The 21,691-nt window shown below is 38.8% G+C and overlaps 1 protein-coding gene across 1 annotated transcript in view; it reads left to right on the forward strand.

The window, feature by feature from the left end:
- Positions 1-5,723: 5,723 nt before the first annotated feature.
- Positions 5,724-21,691, forward strand: part of myo10l1 (myosin X, like 1) — a 93,381-nt gene continuing 77,413 nt past the window's right edge. Inside the window, exon 1 of the mRNA XM_062041381.1 lies at positions 5,724-6,068. Coding sequence (XP_061897365.1) covers positions 6,048-6,068 — 21 coding nt within the window. The 5' untranslated portion in view covers positions 5,724-6,047. The remainder of the gene's footprint in view (positions 6,069-21,691) is intronic.

Here is a 21,691-nt window from a genome sequence, read left to right on the forward strand (position 1 = left end):
TGATGACAGTTGTCACATAAAATTCAGACTTTTATCACAATATTGCCAATTTTTTTGTTGTTCTTGTAAAATAGTGACCTTTTTTGAGTAAAATCATGACTTTTGACATAATTGTGCCAAGTAAAATTCCGATTATTATTATAATATTGCCAACATTTTAAAGTTTTATTATAAAATTGTAACTTTACGGCTCTTCATAAAATTGTCAAAATGTTAAGCTTTTATTGTAAAATTGCAACTGTTATTGAGTAAAATTCCAACTTTTATCATAATATTGCACAAATGTTCAGTTTTTCTTGTAAAATTTTGACTTGCGTTGAGTGGCCTAGTGGTTAGAGTGTCCGCCCTGAGATCGGTTGATTGTGAGTTCAAACTCCGGCCGAGTTATACCAAAGACTATAAAAATGAGACCCATTACCTCCCTGCTTGACACTCAGCATCAAGGGTTGGAATTGGGGGTTAAATCACAAACAATTCTTCCCGGGCGCGGCCACCGCTGTTGCTCACTGCTCACCTCACCTCCCAGGGGGTGATCAAGGGTGATGGGTCAAATGCAGAGGAAAATTTCACAACACCTAGTGTGTGTGTGTGAGACAATCATTGGTACTTAACTCTTTAAAATTACGACTTTTATTATAATACTGCCAAAATTCAAAAATTTTCTTGTGAAATTGTGACCCTTTTCTTGTGAAATTCCAACAAATATTTCACAACAAGCTTTTTCATATTTGCATAGTATATATATATTATTAATGTTGTAAATACAAATCGTTATATATCTAGAAAACGCGGTCCTAAAGAGGTAGGCATTTTCTGGAGGTCTCGAGAAGGTAACAAATACAAGAATGAGTATGTGTGTGTGTGAGTGTGTCCCTGTGTGTTTTCTTGTATTTCTACCTTTCTTGAGACATCAACAAGGAAAAGTACCTTCCATATGAGGACCGGTGAACAAGTTAGGACATAAATCATGGTCCCAATAGGGAAAAGCATTTTGCATCTAATAGAGAATGTCTCATTTGCCCCCCTGGTGGTGAAATCTATCAAAATGAGGGTGGTCCTAAAAAGGAGGGATTTTTCAAATTAACTGTGTGTCGGTTTTAAAAGTGCTCCCCCTCTGATCAACATATGAAATAACAAGTGTGTGTCAAAATTTGAAGAGCTCCCCCTCTGGGCAACATATGTAATAACAAGTGTGTGTCAAAATTTGAAGTGCTCCCCCTCTGGGCAACATATGTAATAACAAGTGTGTAAGAAATTGAAATGCGCCCCCTTTGGCCAAAATTAATACAAATAAACAAATAAACATGTATATAAAGACATACTGTAATAATTTGTAGTAAATAATAAAGATTAATAACCAATTACAAAATAAATTAAAAATAAAAATAAATGCTTACTTTTTGTATATGTACATAGTATGTATATATTATTAATGTTGTAAATACAAATCTTTATATATCTAGAAAGGGCGGTCCTAAAGAGGTAGGCATTTTTGGGAGGTCTGAAGAAGGCAACAAATACAAGAATGTGTGTGCGTGTGTGTGTGTGTGTGTGTGTGTGTGTGTGTGTGCGTGTGTGTGTCCGTGTGTGTTTTCTTGTATTTCTACCTTTCTTGAGACATTAACAAGGAAAAGTACCTTCCATATGAGGACCGGTGAACAAGTTAGGACATAAATCATGGTCCCAACACGGAAAGGCATTGCATATAATAGAGCAGGGGTCACCAACCTTTTTGAAACCAAGAGCTACTTCTTGGGTACTGATTAATGCGAAGGGCTACCAGTTTGATACACACTTAAATAAATTGCCAGAAATATTCAATTTGCTCATTTTACCTTTAACTCTATGTTATTATTAATAATTAATGATATTTACACTTAATTGAACGGTTTAAAAGAGGAGAAAACATGAAAATAATGACAATTACATTTTGAAACATAGTTTATCTTCAATTTCGACTCTTTAAAATTCAAAATTCAACCGAAAAAAAGAAGAGAAAAACTTTAAAAAATAATTTATGGAACATCATTAGTAATTTTTCCTGATTAAGATTAATTTTAGAATTTTGATGAGATGTTTTAAATAGGTTAAAATCCAATCTACACTTTGTTAGAATATATAACAAATTGGACCAAGCTATATTTCTAACAAAGACAAATCATTATTTCTTCTAGATTTTCCAAAACAAACATTTTAAAATAAATTCAAAAGACTTTGAAATAAGATTTAAATTTGATTCTACAGATTTTCTAGATTTGCCAGAATAATTTTTTTGAATTTTAATCATAATAAGTTTGAAGAAATATTTCACAAATATTCTTCGACTAAAAAACAGAAGCTAAAATGAAGAATTAAATTAAAATGTATTTATTATTCTTTACAATAATAATAATTTTTTTTTACTTGAACATTGATTTAAATTGTCAGGAAAGAAAAGGAAGGAATTTAAAAGGTAAAAAGGTATGTGTGTTTAAAAATCCTAAAATCATTTTTAAGGTTGTATTTTTTCTCTAAAATTGTCTTTCTGAAAGTTATAAGAAGCAAAGTAAAAAAATTAATGAATTTATTTAAACAAGTGAAGACCAAGTCTTTAAAATATTTTCTTGGATTTTCAAATTCTATTTAGTTTTGTCTCTCTTAGAATTAAAAATGTCGGGCAAAGCGAGACGAGCTTGCTAGTAAATAAATACAATTTAAACAATAGATGCAGCTCACTGGTAAGTGCTGCTATTTGAGCTATTTTTAGAACAGGCCGGCGGGCTACTCATCTGGTCCTTACGGGCTACCTGGTGCCCGCGGGCACCGCGTTGGTGACCCCTGTAATAGAGAATGTCTCATTTGCACCCCTGGTGGGGAAATCTATCAAAATTAGGGTGGTCCGAAAAAGGAGGGATTTTTCAAATTAACTGTGTGTCGGTTTTAAAAGTGCTCCCCCTCTGGTCAACATATGTAACAACAAGTGTGTGTAAGAAATTGAAATGCGCCCCCTTTGGCCAAAATTAATACAAATAAACAAATAAATATGGATATAAAGACATACTGTAATAATTTGTAGTAAATAATAAAGATTAATAACCAATTACAAAATAAATTAAAAATAAAAATAAATGCTTACTTTTTGTATATGTACATAGTATGTACTGTTTATATTATTAATGTTGTAAATACAAATCTTTATATATCTAGAAAGGGTGGTCCTAAAGAGGTAGGCATTTTTGGGAGGTCTGAAGAAGGCAACAAATACAAGAATGTCTGTGTGTGTGTGTGTGTGTGTGTGTGTGTGTGTGTGTGTGTGTGTGTGTGTGTGTGTGTGTCCGTGTGTGTTTTCTTGTATGTCTACCTTTCTTGAGACATCAACAAGGAAAAGTACCTTCCATATGATGACCGGTGAACAAGTTAGGACATAAATCATGGTCCCAATACGGAAAGGCATTGCATCTAATAGAGAATGTCTCATTTGCACCCCTGGTGGTGAAATCTATCAAAATTAGGGTGGTCCTAAAAAGGAGGGATTTTTCAAATTGACTGTGTGTTGGTTTTAAAAGTGCGCCCCCTCTGATCAACATATGAAATAACAAGTGTGTGTCAAAATTTGAAGTGCTCCCCATCTGGGCAACATATGTAACAACAAAAGTGTAAGAAATTAAAATGCGCCCCCTTTGGCCAAAATTAATAAAAAATAAACAAATAAATATGTATATAGAGACATACTGTAATCATTTGTAGTAAATAATAAAGATTAATAACCAATTACAAAAAAAAATCTAAAATAATAATAAATGCTTACTTTTTTTTATATGTGCATAGTATGTTTATTTTATTAGTGTTGTGAATAAATATTTTAATATATCTAGAAAGGGTGGTCCTAAAGAGGTAGGCATTTTTCAGAGTTCTCAAGAAGGTAACAAATACTACAACGTGTGTGTGTGTGTGTGTGTGTGTGCGTGTGTGTGTGTGCGTGTTTGATTGATTGATTGATTGACACTTTTATTAGTAGATTGCACAGTACAGTACATATTCCGTACAATTGACCACTAAATGGTAACACCCCAATAAGTTTTTCAACTTGTTTAAGTCGGGGTCCACTTAATGTGTGTGTGTGTGTGCTTGTATTTAAACCTTTCTTGAGACATCAACAAGGAAAAGTACCTTCCATATGATGACCGGTAAAGTTAGGACATACGTAAATCATGGTCCCAATACGGAAAACCATTGCATCTAATAGAGAATGTATCATTTGCACCCCTGGTGGTGAAATCTATCAAAATTATGGTGGTCCTAAAAAGGAGGGATTTTTCTAATTGACTGTGTGTCGGTTTTAAAAGTGCTCCCCCTCTGGTCAATATATGAAATAACAAGTGTGTGTCAAAATTTTGAAGTGCTCCCCCTCTGGGCAACATATGTAATAACAAGTGTGTGTCAAAATTTGAAGTGCTCCCCCTCTGGGCAACATATGTAACAACAAAAGTGTAAGAAATTAAAATGCGCCCCATTTGGCCAAAATTAATACAAATAAACAAATAAATATGTATATAGAGACATACTGTAATCATTTGTAGTAAATAATAAAGATTAATAACCAATTACAAAAAAAAATCTAAAATAATAATAAATGCTTACTTTTTTTATATGTGCATAGTATGTTTATATTATTAGTGTTGTGAATAAATATTTTAATATATCTAGAAAGGGTGGTCCTAAAGAGGTAGGCATTTTTCAGAGTTCTCAAGAAGGTAACTAATACTATAACGTGTGTGTGTGTGTGTGCGTGTGTGTGTGTGCGTGTTTGATTGATTGATTGATTGACACTTTTATTAGTAGATTGCACAGTACAGTACATATTCCGTACAATTGACCACTAAATGGTAACACCCCAATAAGTTTTTCAACTTGTTTAAGTCGGGGTCCACTTAATGTGTGTGTGTGTGTGCTTGTATTTAAACCTTTCTTGAGACATCAACAAGGAAAAGTACCTTCCATATGATGACCGGTGAAGTTAGGACATACGTAAATCATGGTCCCAATACGGAAAACCATTGCATCTAATAGAGAATGTCTCATTTGCACCCCTGGTGGTGAAATCTATCAAAATTATGGTGGTCCTAAAAAGGAGGGATTTTTCAAATTGACTGTGTGTCGGTTTTAAAAGTGCTCCCCCTCTGGTCAACATATGAAATAACAAGTGTGTGTCAAAATTTGAAGTGCTCCCCCTCTGGGCAACATATGTAATAACAAGTGTGTGTAAGAAATTGAAATGCGCCCCTTTTGGCCAAAATTAATAAAAATAAACAAATAAATATGTATATAAAGACATACTGTAATAACTTGTAGTAAATAATAAAGATTAATAACCAATTACAAAAAAAATTAAAAATACAAATAAATGCTTACTTTTTGTAAATGTACATAGTATGTATATATTATTAATGTTGTAAGTACAAATCTTTATATATCTAGAAAGGGTGGTCCTAAAGAGTTAGGCATTTTTGGGAGGTCTGAAGAAGGCAACAAATACAAGAATGTGTGTGTGTGTGTGCGTGCGTGTGTGTGTGTGTGTGTGTGCGTGCGTGTGTGTATGTGTGTGTGTGTGTGTGTGTGTGTGTGTGTGCGTGTGTGTATAAGGATGTGTGCAATGCATGCCGTCCCATCCTCCAACGGCGTGCACGGTGCAGCAACAGCGTCAGGCTCGTCCTCACAGCCCGGCCCGACTGGTCCTCCATCTCACCTCACCATCACAGACACGGAACCACCAAAAGAAGCCAACCGGCAGCCAATCGTGGACATTTGATTTTTTCCCCTTTCCCCCCTCCCTCCCTCCTCCCCCCGTGGATTTGTCGCTCTCATGTGGCATTTAGCCCAGTCACTTGGAGGAGGAGGAGGAGGAGGAGGAGGAAGATGAGGCTGATGATGACGGTGCTGTGAATGGGACGCGGCAGCGGCACATTCGGGCTAAAACACGCCGACGTTTGCGCACCGGCGACCGGAGCCAGCGTGTGCGCTCTGCCGGGGCCCGGCGCGCGTCTTCTGGGGCGGACAGACCGAGCAGCATGGAGGGGTTCTTCACGGAGGTATGTAATTATGAAGGTTGGTGACACATTCGGCATGCATCTTGCACACTGGATGCTTTTTTTTTTTTTTGCTTTTCTTCATTTTGACTTCACACCCGCCATAGCAGGTGTGTTGCTCTCCACGCATATTGCTATTTTTATTTTTGGGACAGTAAAAGCATGCAAACTATGCAGCTTGTCACTTTATGGCCGCTGCAGCATGGAGGCCTGTCTGCCGGCTTTGTGGATTATTCCTCACCGCAGATAAATTGGCCAAACAGGAGCTGTTACATTCACACACCTCCATAAAGCTGCCCTCCACTCTGCTACCATGGACTCGGCCTGCAGCATCATCCATGCTATGTTTCCTTACAGCTGTCTGAGTGTGTGCTTGCTTTTTTTTTTTTTTATATAGTGCACTTTGGGGTGGATGCATTGCATTTGGGTGGGTATGTGCACAGCTGGGGGGAGGGAAGTGGGTGAGGAAGGAGGGGAGGGGTGGACGTTGCTGAGGGAGAGGTGAGATTGCAAGAATGGGGCTGTTATCATCTTCAACGTCCGACCTTGCTGGTACCTCCACCGGGGGCCACAGGTGTTGTTTGGATTGCCTTTGAGCAGGAATAAACAACAGAACCGACTTTTATCAACAGTTATTTTTTTGGGGAGGGTGTGACGTTCATATGTTGTCAATATTCAGTGTTTTATCCTTCATAGTTAATGTTGTAAATCCCACATTATTTATTTTCATGTACATTCTGAGTGTCTCATTCAGTAAAAAAATTGAAAATTCCATTCCGTTTTTCAAGGCGGTCTGTCATAACGTTTTAGCATTCACTCAGACATTATTGTGAGGTTTTGTATTAGTGTTCCTAAAAATCAGATATCTTTTTTTTTTAGATCTTTAAGATGGAAAGTGTAGCTGCCGTTATGATGTGTAGTGATGTTTTCTAATTACCGTAAGTATTGAACTATACAAAGTATTTCAGTGGTTGGAATCTGCGCTTTTGCATGACATGTTGTCAATATTCAGTGTTTTATCGTTCGTAGTGAATATTGTAAATCCCGCATTCTTTATTTTCATGTACATTCTGCGTGTCTCATTCAGAAAAAAAAGGGAAAATACCATTCTGGTTTTTTGAAGCCGTCTGTCATAACTTTTTTTAGCATTCAATCAGACATTATTGTGAGGTTTTGTATTAGTGTTCCTAAAAAAAGATATATACCGGCCCCCAGACATATTTTTTCTCTAAATTTGGCCCCTCGAGTCAAAATAATTGCCCAAGCCTGCTTTAATCAGTGGTCTGCCGTCAGGGCCAGCAAGGCCTTCTCTGCTGGCCTAACATAAATAAAGTTAAAATTAAAGTACCAATGATTATAATTATTATTATATTATTCACTGCATTTGACCCACCACCCTTGATCACCGCCTGGGAGGTGAAGGGAGCAGTGAGCAACAGCAGTGGCCGCACCCGGGAATCATTTATGGTGATTTAACCCCCAATTCCAACCCAAGCAGGGAGGTAATGGCTCCCATTTTTATAGTCTTTGGTATGACTCCGCCGGGGTTTGAACTCACAACCTACCGATCTCAGGGCGGACACTCCAACCACTAGGCCAATCACGGTCATTAATTAATAAAAGTTTATTTTATTTTTAATTGACTTTCCATACAGACAGTATATAAAAGTATTCATTATATTATCTTCATATCATATTAAAGTTAAGTTAAAGTACCAATGATTGTCACACACACACTAGGTGTGGTGAAATTTGTCCTCTGCATTTGACCCATCTCCTTGATCACCCCCTGGGAAGTGAGGGTAGCAGTGAGTAGCAGCGGTGCCGCGCCCGGGAATCATTTTTGGTGATTTAACCCCCAATTCCAACCCTTGATGCTGAGTGCCAAGCAGGGAGGTAATGGGTCCCATTTTTATAGTCTTTGGTATGACTCGGCCGTGGTTAGTACTCACAACCTACCGATCTCAGAGCGGACACTCTAACCACTAGGCCACTGAGTAGGTGGCCTAGTGGTTATTATTAGGCTCCAGTGTTGCTCTTTTAAGTTGGAGCTTTTATCCAATCAGAATTCCATGCATTGCATGAATTCTGCCAGTGGCCTTCTGACCCAACACTAGCGGCGGCTCTGCAGTTTAACGAACGGAGGATACTCAGTTGCAATAGCCGAGTTGTTGACAGTAGCCTTACGTTCAACGTGACTGTGATTGGATACTCACTTGTCACTCGCAGGTAGCCAATCAGAAGTTGTGATTTACGAAAGCAGAAAGTGGCACCGGAGCCATACCCGGCCAGCGGAGAAATAAGCGGTACTTGCTTTTTTAACCGACAAAGTAGCAGAGCAAAACATTGATTAGGTGGCAGATATAACCACTTCCACTCAAATCAACCAACTACGAGCGGTACTGGGAGTTCAAATATATATAATTTTTTACAACTATTTTAGTTTTGACAGTTCCAGGTCCAATGCGGGTTTATTGATTTTTAAATGCGCCAAACAATAGCCCTTTTTGTACACTAGTGACAAATTGAGTTGATTCAATGCCCAGCAGGGCGCAAGTGCGTTTCTGTAGAGTATTTCTCCAGCCGTGGTCATGTGGCGACATAAATGATGGTATTCTGAGAGGTATTTATTGAAGGCCTAGGTGGGAAACGCACAGCCCGCCACTGGTTTTAATTGCCGTTGAGCATCGAAGAAAAATGACGGAACATACTTTTTGTCACTTGTTTTTACAACAACTTCATTCTCAGATCAACGGAGGTTCCGTGTTGCGTGAGTAAGTGCATATAAAATGTCAATAACGAAAGACAGGGTACTTTATATGAGATTTTTACGAATAGGAGTTAGGGAGAGTATAATGTAAAAAACTGTTGTATGTAAGAGGAAGGCGGATCGATCCACACTTTGGTAGTGTTGATACAGAGGGTAGTATCAGTATATGATCAAAACGAGAGTGATTAGATCGATATTTTTCACCAAATCTGCTTTTAGTTGTTTTTGTTAATGTTTACAAACTTAGGGAATAATATCATGGACACAGGAGGACTTTGAGGGCAAAAAAACCAGGATTTAAAAGAGTAGTAGTAGTAGTGTTTACTTTTGTTTAGTTATTGTGTACACTACCGTTCAAAACTTTGGGGTCACATTGAAATGTCCTTATTTTTGAAGGAAAAGCACTGTACTTTTCAATGAAGATAACTTTAAACTAGTCTTAACTTTAAAGAAATACACTCTATACATTGCTAATGTGGTAAATGACTATTCTAGCTGCAAATGTCTGGTTTTTGGTGCAATATCTACATAGGCGTATAGAGGCCCAATTCCAGCAACTATCCAAGGCTAATTGATGATTAGAAAACCCTTGTGCAATCATGTTCATACACCTGAAAAGAGTTTAGCTCGTTACAGAAGCTACAAAACTGACCTTCCTTTGAGCAGATTGAGTTTCTGGAGCATCACATTTGTGGGCTCAATTAAACGCTCAAAATGGCCAGAAAAAGAGAACTTTCATCTGAAACTCGACAGTCTATTCTTGTTCTTAGAAATGAAGGGTATTCCACAAAATTGTTTGGGTGACCCCAAACTTTTGAACGGTAGTGTATGTAAACGTCTCTTTGTGTGGGGGGGTATACAGGTTTGGGCAAGTCTTTATTAGCATATACACCAGGGTGCAGGACTTTTCAGTCAGCCGTGTCCGTGCTTCTGCTCCCAGCCGCCGTCTCTCCCGTCTTGGCTCCGGCCGCTGCTGATAAAGGCGACAGGTGATTAGATAATCATCCCCAGCTGGGCAATCTACTCACCTGTCAGCTGGGCTTCGAAACCGGGCCATACACACTCCATTACCGCAAGAGGCGCGCCGACCACGCCCCCCTCCACAGTGTACTATTGACTTTGTTTTGATTTGAAAAAATCAGACATAAACTCGTTTGAACATTGTGTAGAGATTGTTAAACTGTCACGCAGCATAAATACATTGAGAAATGCACAGTTAATGCATGTGATCGGTATTGGTATAGCCGATTTCACCTATGGATGATCGTATCGGAATGGGTAGCATAAAACCCTTGATCGGAACATGTGTGCTATTCTGGTTATCCATTGAATTAGGTGATAATATGGACAAGCAGATATTATTAGAGTGATGGTCTCAATCCAGCATCCAATATCTACTTGATAGGATGTACGTTTAAGTGCTGGAATTGTTTATTTCTTGACCACATTTAAGAAAGTTACATTTGTAATGTGTGCCGATCAGCAGGTTGTCGCCGTGGGTTACAGGCTAAAGTGTGTTAGTAACACTCCCCTCAAAGCAACAATGGAAGGTCGCACATTTCCCCCTCCATTTTAACATATTGATTATCAGCCATCACACCCACTGACTGAAAGCTCATGTTAGAGCGGGGGTCTGAAACCCAAGGCTCTAGAGCCGCATGTCTTTAGCACCGCCCTAGTGGCTCCCTGGAGCTTTTTCAAAAATGTATGAAAAAGAAAAAAGATGGGGAAAAAATATATTTTTGTTTTAATATGGTTTCTGTAGGAGGACAACATGACACAAACCTCCCTAATTGTTAGAAATTCCACTGTTTACATCAAACATGCTTCTCTGATGAGAGTATTTGGCAAGCGCCGTTTTGTCCTATTAATTTTGGCGGTCCTTGAACTCTGTTTACATGTATAACTTTCTTCAACGATGCCACAAAAAGACGTATTTTATGCCATTCATTCTTTTTCTCATTTTGTCCACCAAATTTTTTATGCTGTGCATTAATGCACAAAGGTGAGCTTTGTTGATGTTATTGACTTGTGTGGAGTGCTAATCAAGCATATTTAGTCACTGGATGACTGCAAGCTAATTGATGCTATCATGCTATTTAGGCTAGCTTTAAAATGGTAAATGGTAAATGGGTTGTACTTGTATAGCGCTTTTCTACCTTTTTAAGGAACTCAAAGCGCTCTGACACTATTTCCACATTGACCCATTCACATTCACACACTTTATGTACGTATTGCATCATTATGCCTCACTTGTAGGTATTTTTGAGCTAATTTAATTTCCTATGTCCTCTGTGTATTTAATTTATATCTGCATTTCTCATGACATATCTCCATGTAATATTGCCTGCATTTCTGATAGTTGTTTGTATAGACCACAGCAAACGTAACCGAGCTTGCATAGATTGTTATAAATCCATTCGTAGAAGACAGCCTTTCCTTTAACTTGGACACACACATGTATACCTTTGGCCATTCTAAGACAGTCATTTAGAGGAGTTATCTCACCCTCTGAGAAGCATGTGTTTTACTAATGTTTTCCAATGTAAAAATGGGTAGAATAAACATTAAATTTCAACATTTTTTGTCAACAAAGATTTGCTTCAGCCTGCGACACATTGTCATTTTGATAGTAGGCTATTATAGCTAATATAGACGCTTACATCATGTGTTGACTTCATTATAAGACTTATACAAGACTTTTCATTTTTTTGCGGCTCAAGACAGATTTTTTTTTGTATTTTTGGTCCAATATGGCTCTTTCAACATTTTGGGTTGCCGACCTCTGTGTTAGAGCAATAAAAATGGACTCTGGTGAGTCTTGCATACGCAAGGTGGGATAGCCACAAGCATAACTCCTGTCAAGAGGTATCTGTGTGTGTGTTTGTGTGTGTATGTCCAATATCCACTTTATAGCCTCATTCCTGTGCTTCTCCATCCTTCCTATTTTCGTGAGAGTCAACAGCTGACCTCTTACTCCTTCTCTATTTCAACCCATGCAGAATGATAGCTGGCCGAGCAGCGGCCGAGCATGAAATGTCAGGTGGCATTAGACTACTACACTGCAACCTCCTTCCTATTCCAAAACGAGATGATTTGGGAGTAAAGTATGACTCACTTGAACTAGATTCCTACAATGTAAATGCTCCATATACAAAACCCAAAACCAGTAAGGTTGGCAGGTTGTGTAATCCGTAAATAAAAGCAGACTACAATGATTTGCAAATCCCTTTCAACTTATATTCAATTGAATAGACTGCAAAGACAAGATATTTGATGTTCGAACTGAGAATTTTTTTTGCTAATAATCATTAACTTAGAATTTAATGGTAGCAAAACATTGCAAAAAAGTTGGCTCAGGGGCATTTTTACCACTGTGTTACATGGCCTTTCCTTTTAACAACACACAGTAAACGTTCGGTAACTGAGGAACCAATTTTTGAAGCTTTTCAGGTGGAATTCTTTCCCATTCTTGCTTGATGTACAGCTTAAGTTGTTCAACAGTCCGGGGTCTCCGTTGTGGTATTTTAGGCTTCATATTACGCCACACATTAATGGGAGACAGGTCTGGACTACAGGCAGGCCAGTCTAGTACCTGCACTGTTTTACTATGAAGACATGCTGTTGTAATACGTGGCTTGGCATTGTCTTGCTGAAATAAGCAGGGGCGTCCATGACAACGTTGCTTGGATGGCAACATATGTTGCTCCAAAACCTGTATGTACCTTTCAGCATTAATGGTGCCTTCCCAGATGTGCAAGTTACCCATGCCTTGGGCACTAATACACCCCCATACCATCACAGATGCTGGCTTTTCAACTTTGAGCCTATAACAATCCGGATGGGTCATTTCATCTTTGTTCCGGAGGACACAACGTCCACAGTTTCCAAAAACTATTTGAAATGTGGACTGGTCAGACCACAGAAAACTTTTACACTTTGCATCTGTTCATCTTAGATGAGCTCGGGCCCAGCGAAGCCGGCGGCGTTTCTGGGTGTTGTTGATAAATGGCTTTCGCTTTGCGTAGTAGAGTTTTAACTTGCACTTACAGATGTAGCGACCAACTGTAGTTACTGACAGTGGTTTTCTGAAGTGTTCCTGAGCTCATGTGGTGATATCCTTTACGCACTGATGTCACTTTTTGATGCAGTACCGCCTGAAGGATCGAAGGTCCATAATATCATCGCTTACGTGCAGTGATTTCTCCAGATTCTCTGAACCTTTTCATGATATTACGGACCGTAGATGGTGAAATCCCTAAATTCCTTGCAATAGCTGGTTGAGAAATGTTGTTCTTAAACTGTGTTGCTCACGCATTTGTTCACAAAGTGGTGACCCTCACCCCATCCTTGTTTGTGAATGACTGAGCATTTCATGGAAGCTGCTTTTATACCCAATCATGGCACCCACCTGTTCCCAATTAGCCTGTTTTGGGGGCACGTCACAGAACCAATAACTCATAACCCAAGGTACCGCTGTAGTTTCAGTCTTTTTATTCAATTCTATTTTTAAAATCCTTCTGGGATCTCCCATGAAAAACATCAGGAAGACCTTTGGAAGTTTATTCAAAGCAGAACAAGACAACGAGAAGTGTAGTAAAATAATGATAATAATAATAATAACAATAATACAGGATGTATGGGGACATTAGTAAACATCCGTAAACATTGTGTGTGTGTGTGAGTGTGTGTGTGTGTGTGTGTGTGTGTGTGTGTGTGTGTGTGTGTGTGTGTGTGTGTGTGTGTGTGTGTGTGTGTGTGTGTGTGTTCTATGAGGACAAGTTAGGCCATAAATCATGGTCCCAATACGGAAAAGCATTGCATCTAATAGAGAATGTCTCATTTGCACCCCCTGGTGGTGAAATATATCAAAATGAGGGTGGTCCCAAAAAGGAGGGATTTTTCAAATTGACTGTGTGTCGGTTTTAAAAGTGCTCCCCCTCTGGTCAACAAATGAAATAACAAGTGTGTGTAAAAAAATTGAAGTGCCCCCCCTCTGGCCAACATATGTAATAACAAGTGTGTGTAAGAAATTGAAATGCGTCCCCTTTGGCCAAAATGAATTTAAAAAATAAAATAAATATGTATATAGAGACATACTGTGATAACTTGAAGTAAATCATGAAGATTAAAAAACAATTACAAACAAAACATAAAAAATAAAATAAAATTAAGCTTACTATCTTTTTTATATTTATTGTGGACGGCGTGGCGGGGTTGGGAGAGTGGCCGTGCCAGCAACCTGAGGGTTCTTGGTTCAATCCCCACCTTCTACCAACCTCGTCACGTCCGTTGTGTCCTTGAGCAAGACACTTCACCCTTGCTCCTGATGGGTCGTGGTTAGGGCCTTACATGGCAGCTCCCGCCATCAGTGGGTGAATGTAGAAATTGTCATGATCCGTGGTCCGTATCATGTTTTGTGTTTTCTGTCAGTTTTGGACTCCTTTAGTTCCTGTTTGTGCACCTCTGAGTTTGTTACCATGGCTACTTATTATTTTCACCTGCCTCTTGTGTTCGGGACGCTCACCTGTTGCTCATCAGAGGCATTATTTAAGCCTAGTGTGAGAGTCCAGTCCATAGTGGATCTAGTTAATAGTGCGAGAGTCCAGTCCATAGTGGATCTAGTTAATAGTGTGAGAGTCCAGTCCATAGTGGATCTAGTTAATAGTGTGAGAGTCCAGTCCATAGTGGATCTAGTTAATAGTGTGAGAGTCCAGTCCATAGTGGATCTAGTTAATGGTGTGAGAGTCCAGTCCATAGTGGATCTAGTTAATGGTGTGAGAGTCCAGTCCATAGTGGATCTAGTTAATACTGTGAGAGTCCAGTCCATAGTGGATCTAGTTAATAGTGTGAGAGTCCCATCCATAGTGGATCTAGTTAATAGTGTGAGAGTCCAATCCATAGTGGATCTAGTTAATAGTGTGAGAGTCCAGTCCATAGTGGATCTAGTTAATAGTGTGAGAGTCCAGTCCATAGGGGATCTAGTTAATAGTGTGAGAGTCCAGTCCATAGTGGATCTTGTTAATAGTGTGAGAGTCCAGTCCATAGTGAATCTAGTTAATAGTGTGAGAGTCCCATCCATAGTGGATCTAGTTTATAGTGTGAGAGTCCAGTCCATAGTGGATCTAGTTAATAGTGTGAGAGTCCAGTCCATAGTGGATCTAGTTTATAGTGTGAGAGTCCAGTCCATAGTGGATCTATTTAATAGTGTGAGAGTCCAGTCCATAGTGGATCTAGTTAATAGTGTGAGAGTCCAGTCCATAGTGGATCTAGCTAATAGTGTGAGAGTCCAGTCCATAGTGGATCTAACATAATAGTGAGAGTCCAGTCCATAGTGGATCTAGTTAATGGTGTGAGAGTCCAGTCCATAGTGGATCTAGTTTATAGTGTGAGAGTCCAGTCCATAGTGGATCTAGTTAATGGTGTGAGAGTCTAGTCCATAGTGGATCTAGTTAATAGTGTGAGAGTCCAGTCCATAGTGGATCTAGTTAATGGTGTGAGAGTCCAGTTCTTAGTGGATCTAGTTAATGGTGTGAGAGTCCAGTCCATAGTGGATCTAGTTAATGGTGTGAGAGTCCAGTCCATAGTGGATCTAGTTAATAGTGTGAGAGTCCAGTCCATAGTGAATCTAGTTAATAGTGTGAGAGTCCAGTCCATAGTGAAACTAGTTAATGGTGTGAGAGTCCAGTCCATAGTGAATCTAGTTAATAGTGTGAGAGTTCAGTCCATAGTGGATCTAGTTAATGGTGTGAGAGTCCAGTCCATAGTGCATCTAGTTAATAGTGTGAGAGTCCAGTCCATAGTGAATCTAGTTAATAGTGTGAGAGTCCAGTCCATAGTGGATCTAGTTAATGGTGTGAGAGTCCAGTCCATAGTGAATCTAGTTAATAGTGTGAGAGTCCAGTCCATAGTGGATCTAGTTAATGGTGTGAGAGTCCAGTCCATAGTGGATCTAGTTAATAGTGTGAGAGTCCAGTCCATAGTGGATCTAGTTAATGGTGTGAGAGTCCAGTCCATAGTGGATCTAGTTAATAGTGTGAGAGTCCAGTCCATAGTGAATCTAGTTAATAGTGTGAGAGTCCAGTCCATAGTGAATCTAGTTAATAGTGTGAGAGTCCAGTCCATAGTGAATCTAGTTAATGGTGTGAGAGTCCAGTCCATAGTGGGGCCAGCAGGGGATCATCCTGAGTGGAGACAAGTCAGCAGCGCAGAGACGTCTCCAACTGATGCACAGATGAGTGGTCCACCCCGGGTCCTGACTTTGAGCAGCTAGAGTATCAGGGGGGCAGCAGAAAAGAGATGGCAGATCAACTGGCCTAAAAGGGGGTCCATTTAAAGGCTAGCGTATACAATTGAGTTTTAAGATGGGACTTAAATGCTTCAACTGAGGTAGCATCTCTAACAGAATGATCAAACGTACTCCTCCCACATCTGTAGTTTACTGGCGGATAGTCCTCAGCTCCCCAGGCTGCTTTTTAATATGTGTAGTGAAGCCTGCTTTATTTAAAAAAAAACAAAAAACTTTTTTTTTTTTTTACCAATCTGTCCTTTGTGAAGTTGTGGGCCTATAGACATGGTGGGCTCATCAAACTCTAAACACTTAGCATTTTTTCATAGTGCTATCGGACCATAGCCGCATAGCACTTTTAAAAGCAAACTGGATGTGTTTCATCTCTGTGGTGTCCCACAGCTAGTAAAACTGTAAGTGGACAAAAGTGGACGCTGCCACTACATTATAGAAAGCTTCTGAGGATTTTTTTTCATGCAAAGACTGTAGCACAGCACTGAAATATTAATCACCTGCTTGAATTATGTGCAAAACGCTGTTATCCAAGCAGGCCAACCAACACCAATGCAGCTTGTCTGCACTGTATAACAGATTCGGTACATTTTTCGTTCCGTTATGTGGCTGAAATTATGCAGAATTTGCTATGAAGCTGCTGAGGCAAGAGGGAGGGAATAGTCGCTGGAGATGTGTGTGACCTATATTCAGCTGCTCCGAACACATTTGTTCTGCTTAGGAGATGCCTCAGTTTCTGTCTTTTCTGTCTTTCTCCTTGCAACTTCATCCTCCCTTAAGCTACAATACAGTGCGGCTGTCTGTGGGCCACGAGTCTTTCTTTTATCGCCTACTTGTTCATGCGTGTGTAGGTGGGACTGGGACGCCGCTGCTGTCATCAAGTCTTTGCTACTGTAGGGCAAATTGCAACAAAAGCAACATCCCCCAGAATCCTTTTCTGTACTTTAATGAGCTGAAGCTGCAAGATACTGTAGGACCAGACTAGGGTTGTACGGTATACCGGTATTAGTATAGCAACGCGATACTTATGAATCATATTTGGTACTATACCGCCTCTGAAAAGTACCGGTCCGCCACCCCTGCCACACGCATTTTGGCTTAAAAACTAACGATAAAGGTGAAGTTCTAACACTGAAACGCCCACTGGAGGATCTACACTTAACATCCACTGTAATGATATCAAGTACAGTAGCGTATCTAGTCAATACTACTATGATTACGTCAATATTTTTTGGCATCACATCTTCTTTCGTTTTTTTAAAATTTACATTATGTTTATAAACTCAGGAAATACTGTATGTCCCTGGACACATGAGGACTTTGAATATGACCAATGTATGATCCTGTAACTACTAAATGTGTGGTATCAACCAAAACTAAAGTAATGCCATGTCTTTTGATCATGTTTTGTTTGGCTATATTCTGTTGGTTTTTGGACACTTTTAGTTCCTGTTTTTTCACTCCCTTGTTTTGTTTCCATGACAACTCATTGGTTTCACCTGTCATGCATTTGGACTCACGCACCTGACTCATTTGGACACACGCACCTTTTGTAATCAAGACACTATTATTTAAGCCTGTAGTTGCCAGGTAGTTGGCCTGGCGACATTACCCCTGTTACTCCTATGATTACGCGTTCCATGCCATAGTTCCATGCTTTGCCAAGTGAGTTTGTCTATTTTCATGTCACAGTAAGTGTTTTCGTTTTTATGTCCATAGTTCTGCCTTTGTGCTAGTTTTTGTTTTCTTAGCCAAGTTTGTTTTCCGCCTTGTGCGCGCTTTTCATTTGTACCTTTTTATAGTCATAGATTAAACATGTATTTACCTGCAAGCCTTGTCCAGTCCAGTCGCTTTGCACCACGGGAAAACAATCCATGCAGTAATTTGCGTCACCATAGTCCTAGTCTTGACAAGTAAAGTACCAAACAACAGAAGATGAAGTGATTATTACATTTTAACAGTATTGTAGATAGAACATGTTAAAATAGAAAGTAAGCAGATCCATCCATTCATCCATATTCTACCGCTTGTCCTGTTCGGGGTTGCGGGGGGGGGGGGGGGTTGGTGCTGGAGCCTATCCCAGCTGCATTCGGGTGCCACCTCATTGCAGGGAAATTAAGCAGATAGTAACAGTAAATGAACAAGTAGATTAATAATTCATTTTCTACCACTTGTCCTTAATAATTTTGACAAAATAATAGAAAGAGGAATGACACAATATGTTACTGCATATGTCAGCAGCTAAATTAGAAGCCTTTGTTTGCTTACGTACTAGTAAAAGACAAGTTGTCTTGTATGTTCATTATTTTATTTAAGGACTAAATTGCAATAAGAAACATATGATTAATGTACCGTAAGATTTTTTTGTTAGAATAAAGCCAGTAATGCCATTTTTGTGGTGTTCTTTATTTAGAAAAGTACCGAAAAGTATCGAAATTATTTTGGTACCGGTACTGGTACCAAAATATTGGTATCGGGACAACACTAGACCAGACTATACGAAATATACATTTTTCATCATTAATAAGTGTACCCTAGACAGATGTTTTTCAGGGGGAGTGGCTTCATATTGCTGCAAGACATTGTTTAAACCTTCTCAACCTCCAGAACATGTTATAAAATTATTTATACAATATTTCAACCAGCCAGAAAAATCACCACCACCCCAACCCACCTGCCCCCATATTCCTAAACTGATATACTAGCATTTCTTTAGGTGCAAATATAACATAATTACATTACAAAACATCTCTGACAAACCGTGATCGTAATGTGAGACATTTTTATTTGATCAATGTCAGGGTTTCCCCTAAATTGCCAAAACACCTGTGGCGGTGTGGGTGTGGTTAGGGGCGTGGTCGATTCGACGTCGTCGCATGATTTGTTTTGATGCAAATATTCTTTAAAAAAGAAAACAAATGTGAATATACATTTAAAACAAATCTGTTATTATTAAATATAGTATTAACATATATATCATATCGTTTTGTTCTATTTCTGAATTGTTGCTGCTTATTGTACAATGTACTTTGAGACTTTTTTTTTTTTAGAGATTTAAATCCTCACATTATTTTTTAAATGTATTTTATTGCTATTTATTATGTAGTAATTTATTTATTCATTTATTTGTATTTATTAATTAATTTATATTTTAAAAATTTCTTTATTTTTGTATTATTATTATTTGTACTTTTTTTGTATTTTAATTTTAATTTGTATTGTTATTTGTATATTTTATTTTGTATTGAAATGTATATTTAAATGTAATTTTAATTAGTCAAAAAAACAGCACAGCATCTCATAGCAAAAAGGGAACTTCATCTCCCAGCATCCAATTTGTGTCCAGAGAGGAAAGGGAGGCTGTTACCATGGCACCCTGTTTCCATGGAGTCCTGTAGCCATGGTGTTAGCGTGTGTGTGAGATTGTAGTTTAATCCAAGATGAGAGAGAATAGGATAATTAGCAGGCTGTTCAAAACTGGCCTCTTAAAGAGGATTTACAGAGTACACACACTCACACACACACGCACGCACTCACACACACACACAGTTATTTTAATAGAAAAGTATAATCTGGTTTAAATTGGATGATTCCTTTGTTTATTTTTGGGTTAAGGTCAAATGTAAGGTTGTCTGGTGGCCATTGGGTTCATTAAACCTTTTATTTCTTGCTTATTTTCATTCTACTTTTGCACTTTTCATAGCTGTGGTGTTGAATTTCAACTATAATCATTTTGGATGTGACTCCCACAGGACATGTGACACTACACTCACACACAGATGCACAAATAAATAAATGCAAACATCCCTCTCCGTTCCTGTGGCCGCCGTCACTGATGTAATCTGCTGAAAGCCCTTCTGTCCTGATTATATTATCACCTTTAATGGAATATTACTGACACACTTTCAGCCTGGAGCGCTCGGGGACGGATCAGAGTGCTTTATGACAGCTTTGTCTGGCCCACTAAATCAATGCATACAACTTTTATTGAGCATGTTTCTTTTTTGGTCTGCAATGGTGTCCAAACTCTGCATGTGATGTTGGAATGGTTGCAATGTTTAATATTTTCTGGTAAATTGACACGTCTATAAACTCCGGCGGTACCTCTGTGACCTCCCGTCTCCTTCCCACCTTTAATTATCCCCCTATTAGCGGTTTGCTTCATTATTTATTTATGGCGTTCTCTCATTTGCTATCCACTATATCTCTTACTGTGCTTTTGTGGCTTCTGTTTGCACATGTAGTGCATCTTGATGTGTGTAATTAGTGCTTTCCCATTTTGAGCATAGGCATTGTTCTCATGCTGCCGGGAAATTAAAAACCAAACTCACAAAGCGCCTTCTATCATAGGCAATCAGAGGAGGCATTATGTCCTGAAAACCATAATGCCACAAAGAAAGCACTGCATTGGTTAAACATATTTTACTTTTTTTTAGTAATACACTATCATAGACCAGGGTCATATATTGGTTAAACACATTTGACCATTTTTTTTAATAATACACTAACATGGACCAGGTCATGTTAAGAATAACATATACATGTCTGTGTATTGAGCCTTGTGGAACTATGGGATCATGAGAAGGATAACACAGATAGGACGCAGTATTGAGCCCTGTGGAACTCTGGAATAATGTAAAGAATAGCAAAGATAGCATAGGTCAGAATATTGACACCTATGGAATTACAGAATCATATAAAGAATAACATAGAAAGGTTCTAGTATCGAGCCTGAGGGAATTACGGGATCATGTCAAGAATAACATTGAGGTCAGAGTATTGAGCCTTGTGGAACTCCACATGTAGAGAATAACATAGAAAGGTCTAAGTACTGAACCTTTTGGAATTACGGGATTATGTAAAGAATACCACAGACAGGTCGGCGTATCGAGCAATGTGGAACTTCCGGGTCATGTAAAGACTAACCAAGATAGGTCAGAGTAATCGAGCCTTGCGGAACTCCAGAATCATTTGAAGAATAGCACAGAAAGGTCGGAGTATCGAGCCTTGGGGAACTCCAGAATCATGTAACAAAAATAACCTAAAGATCTAAGTACCAAGCCTCATGGAATTCCAGGATCATGTAAAGAATAACATAGAAGTCTGCGTATTGAGCCTTGTTAAACTCCAGGATCATATAAAGCTATGTTTTCCAGCCTTAATTAGCCAAGGTACATTGAAATGGAATACATTCATTTTGTCCTCAGAATTATACACACAATACCCCATAATGACAATGTGAAAAAAATTTTTAGACATTTTTTGCAAATGCATTAAAAATAAAAAACTAAGAAATCACATGTCCCCCTTAAGTATTCACAACCTTTGGCATGAAGGTCCTGTTTCCACTGATTGTCCTTGAGATGTTCCTACATCTTAATTGGAGTTCACCTCTGTTAAATTCAGTTGTTTGGATATGATTTAAAAAGGCACACAAGTGTCTATATATAAAAGATTCCACACTTGACAGTGCATGGTAGATCACACAGCAAGAATGAAGTCGAAGGAATTGTCTGTAGACCTCGGAGAAAGGATTGTCTCGAGGCACAAATCTGG

The sequence above is a fragment of the Entelurus aequoreus genome, linkage group LG03 (assembly GCF_033978785.1).
Source record: "Entelurus aequoreus isolate RoL-2023_Sb linkage group LG03, RoL_Eaeq_v1.1, whole genome shotgun sequence".
Taxonomy (NCBI): domain Eukaryota; kingdom Metazoa; phylum Chordata; class Actinopteri; order Syngnathiformes; family Syngnathidae; genus Entelurus; species Entelurus aequoreus.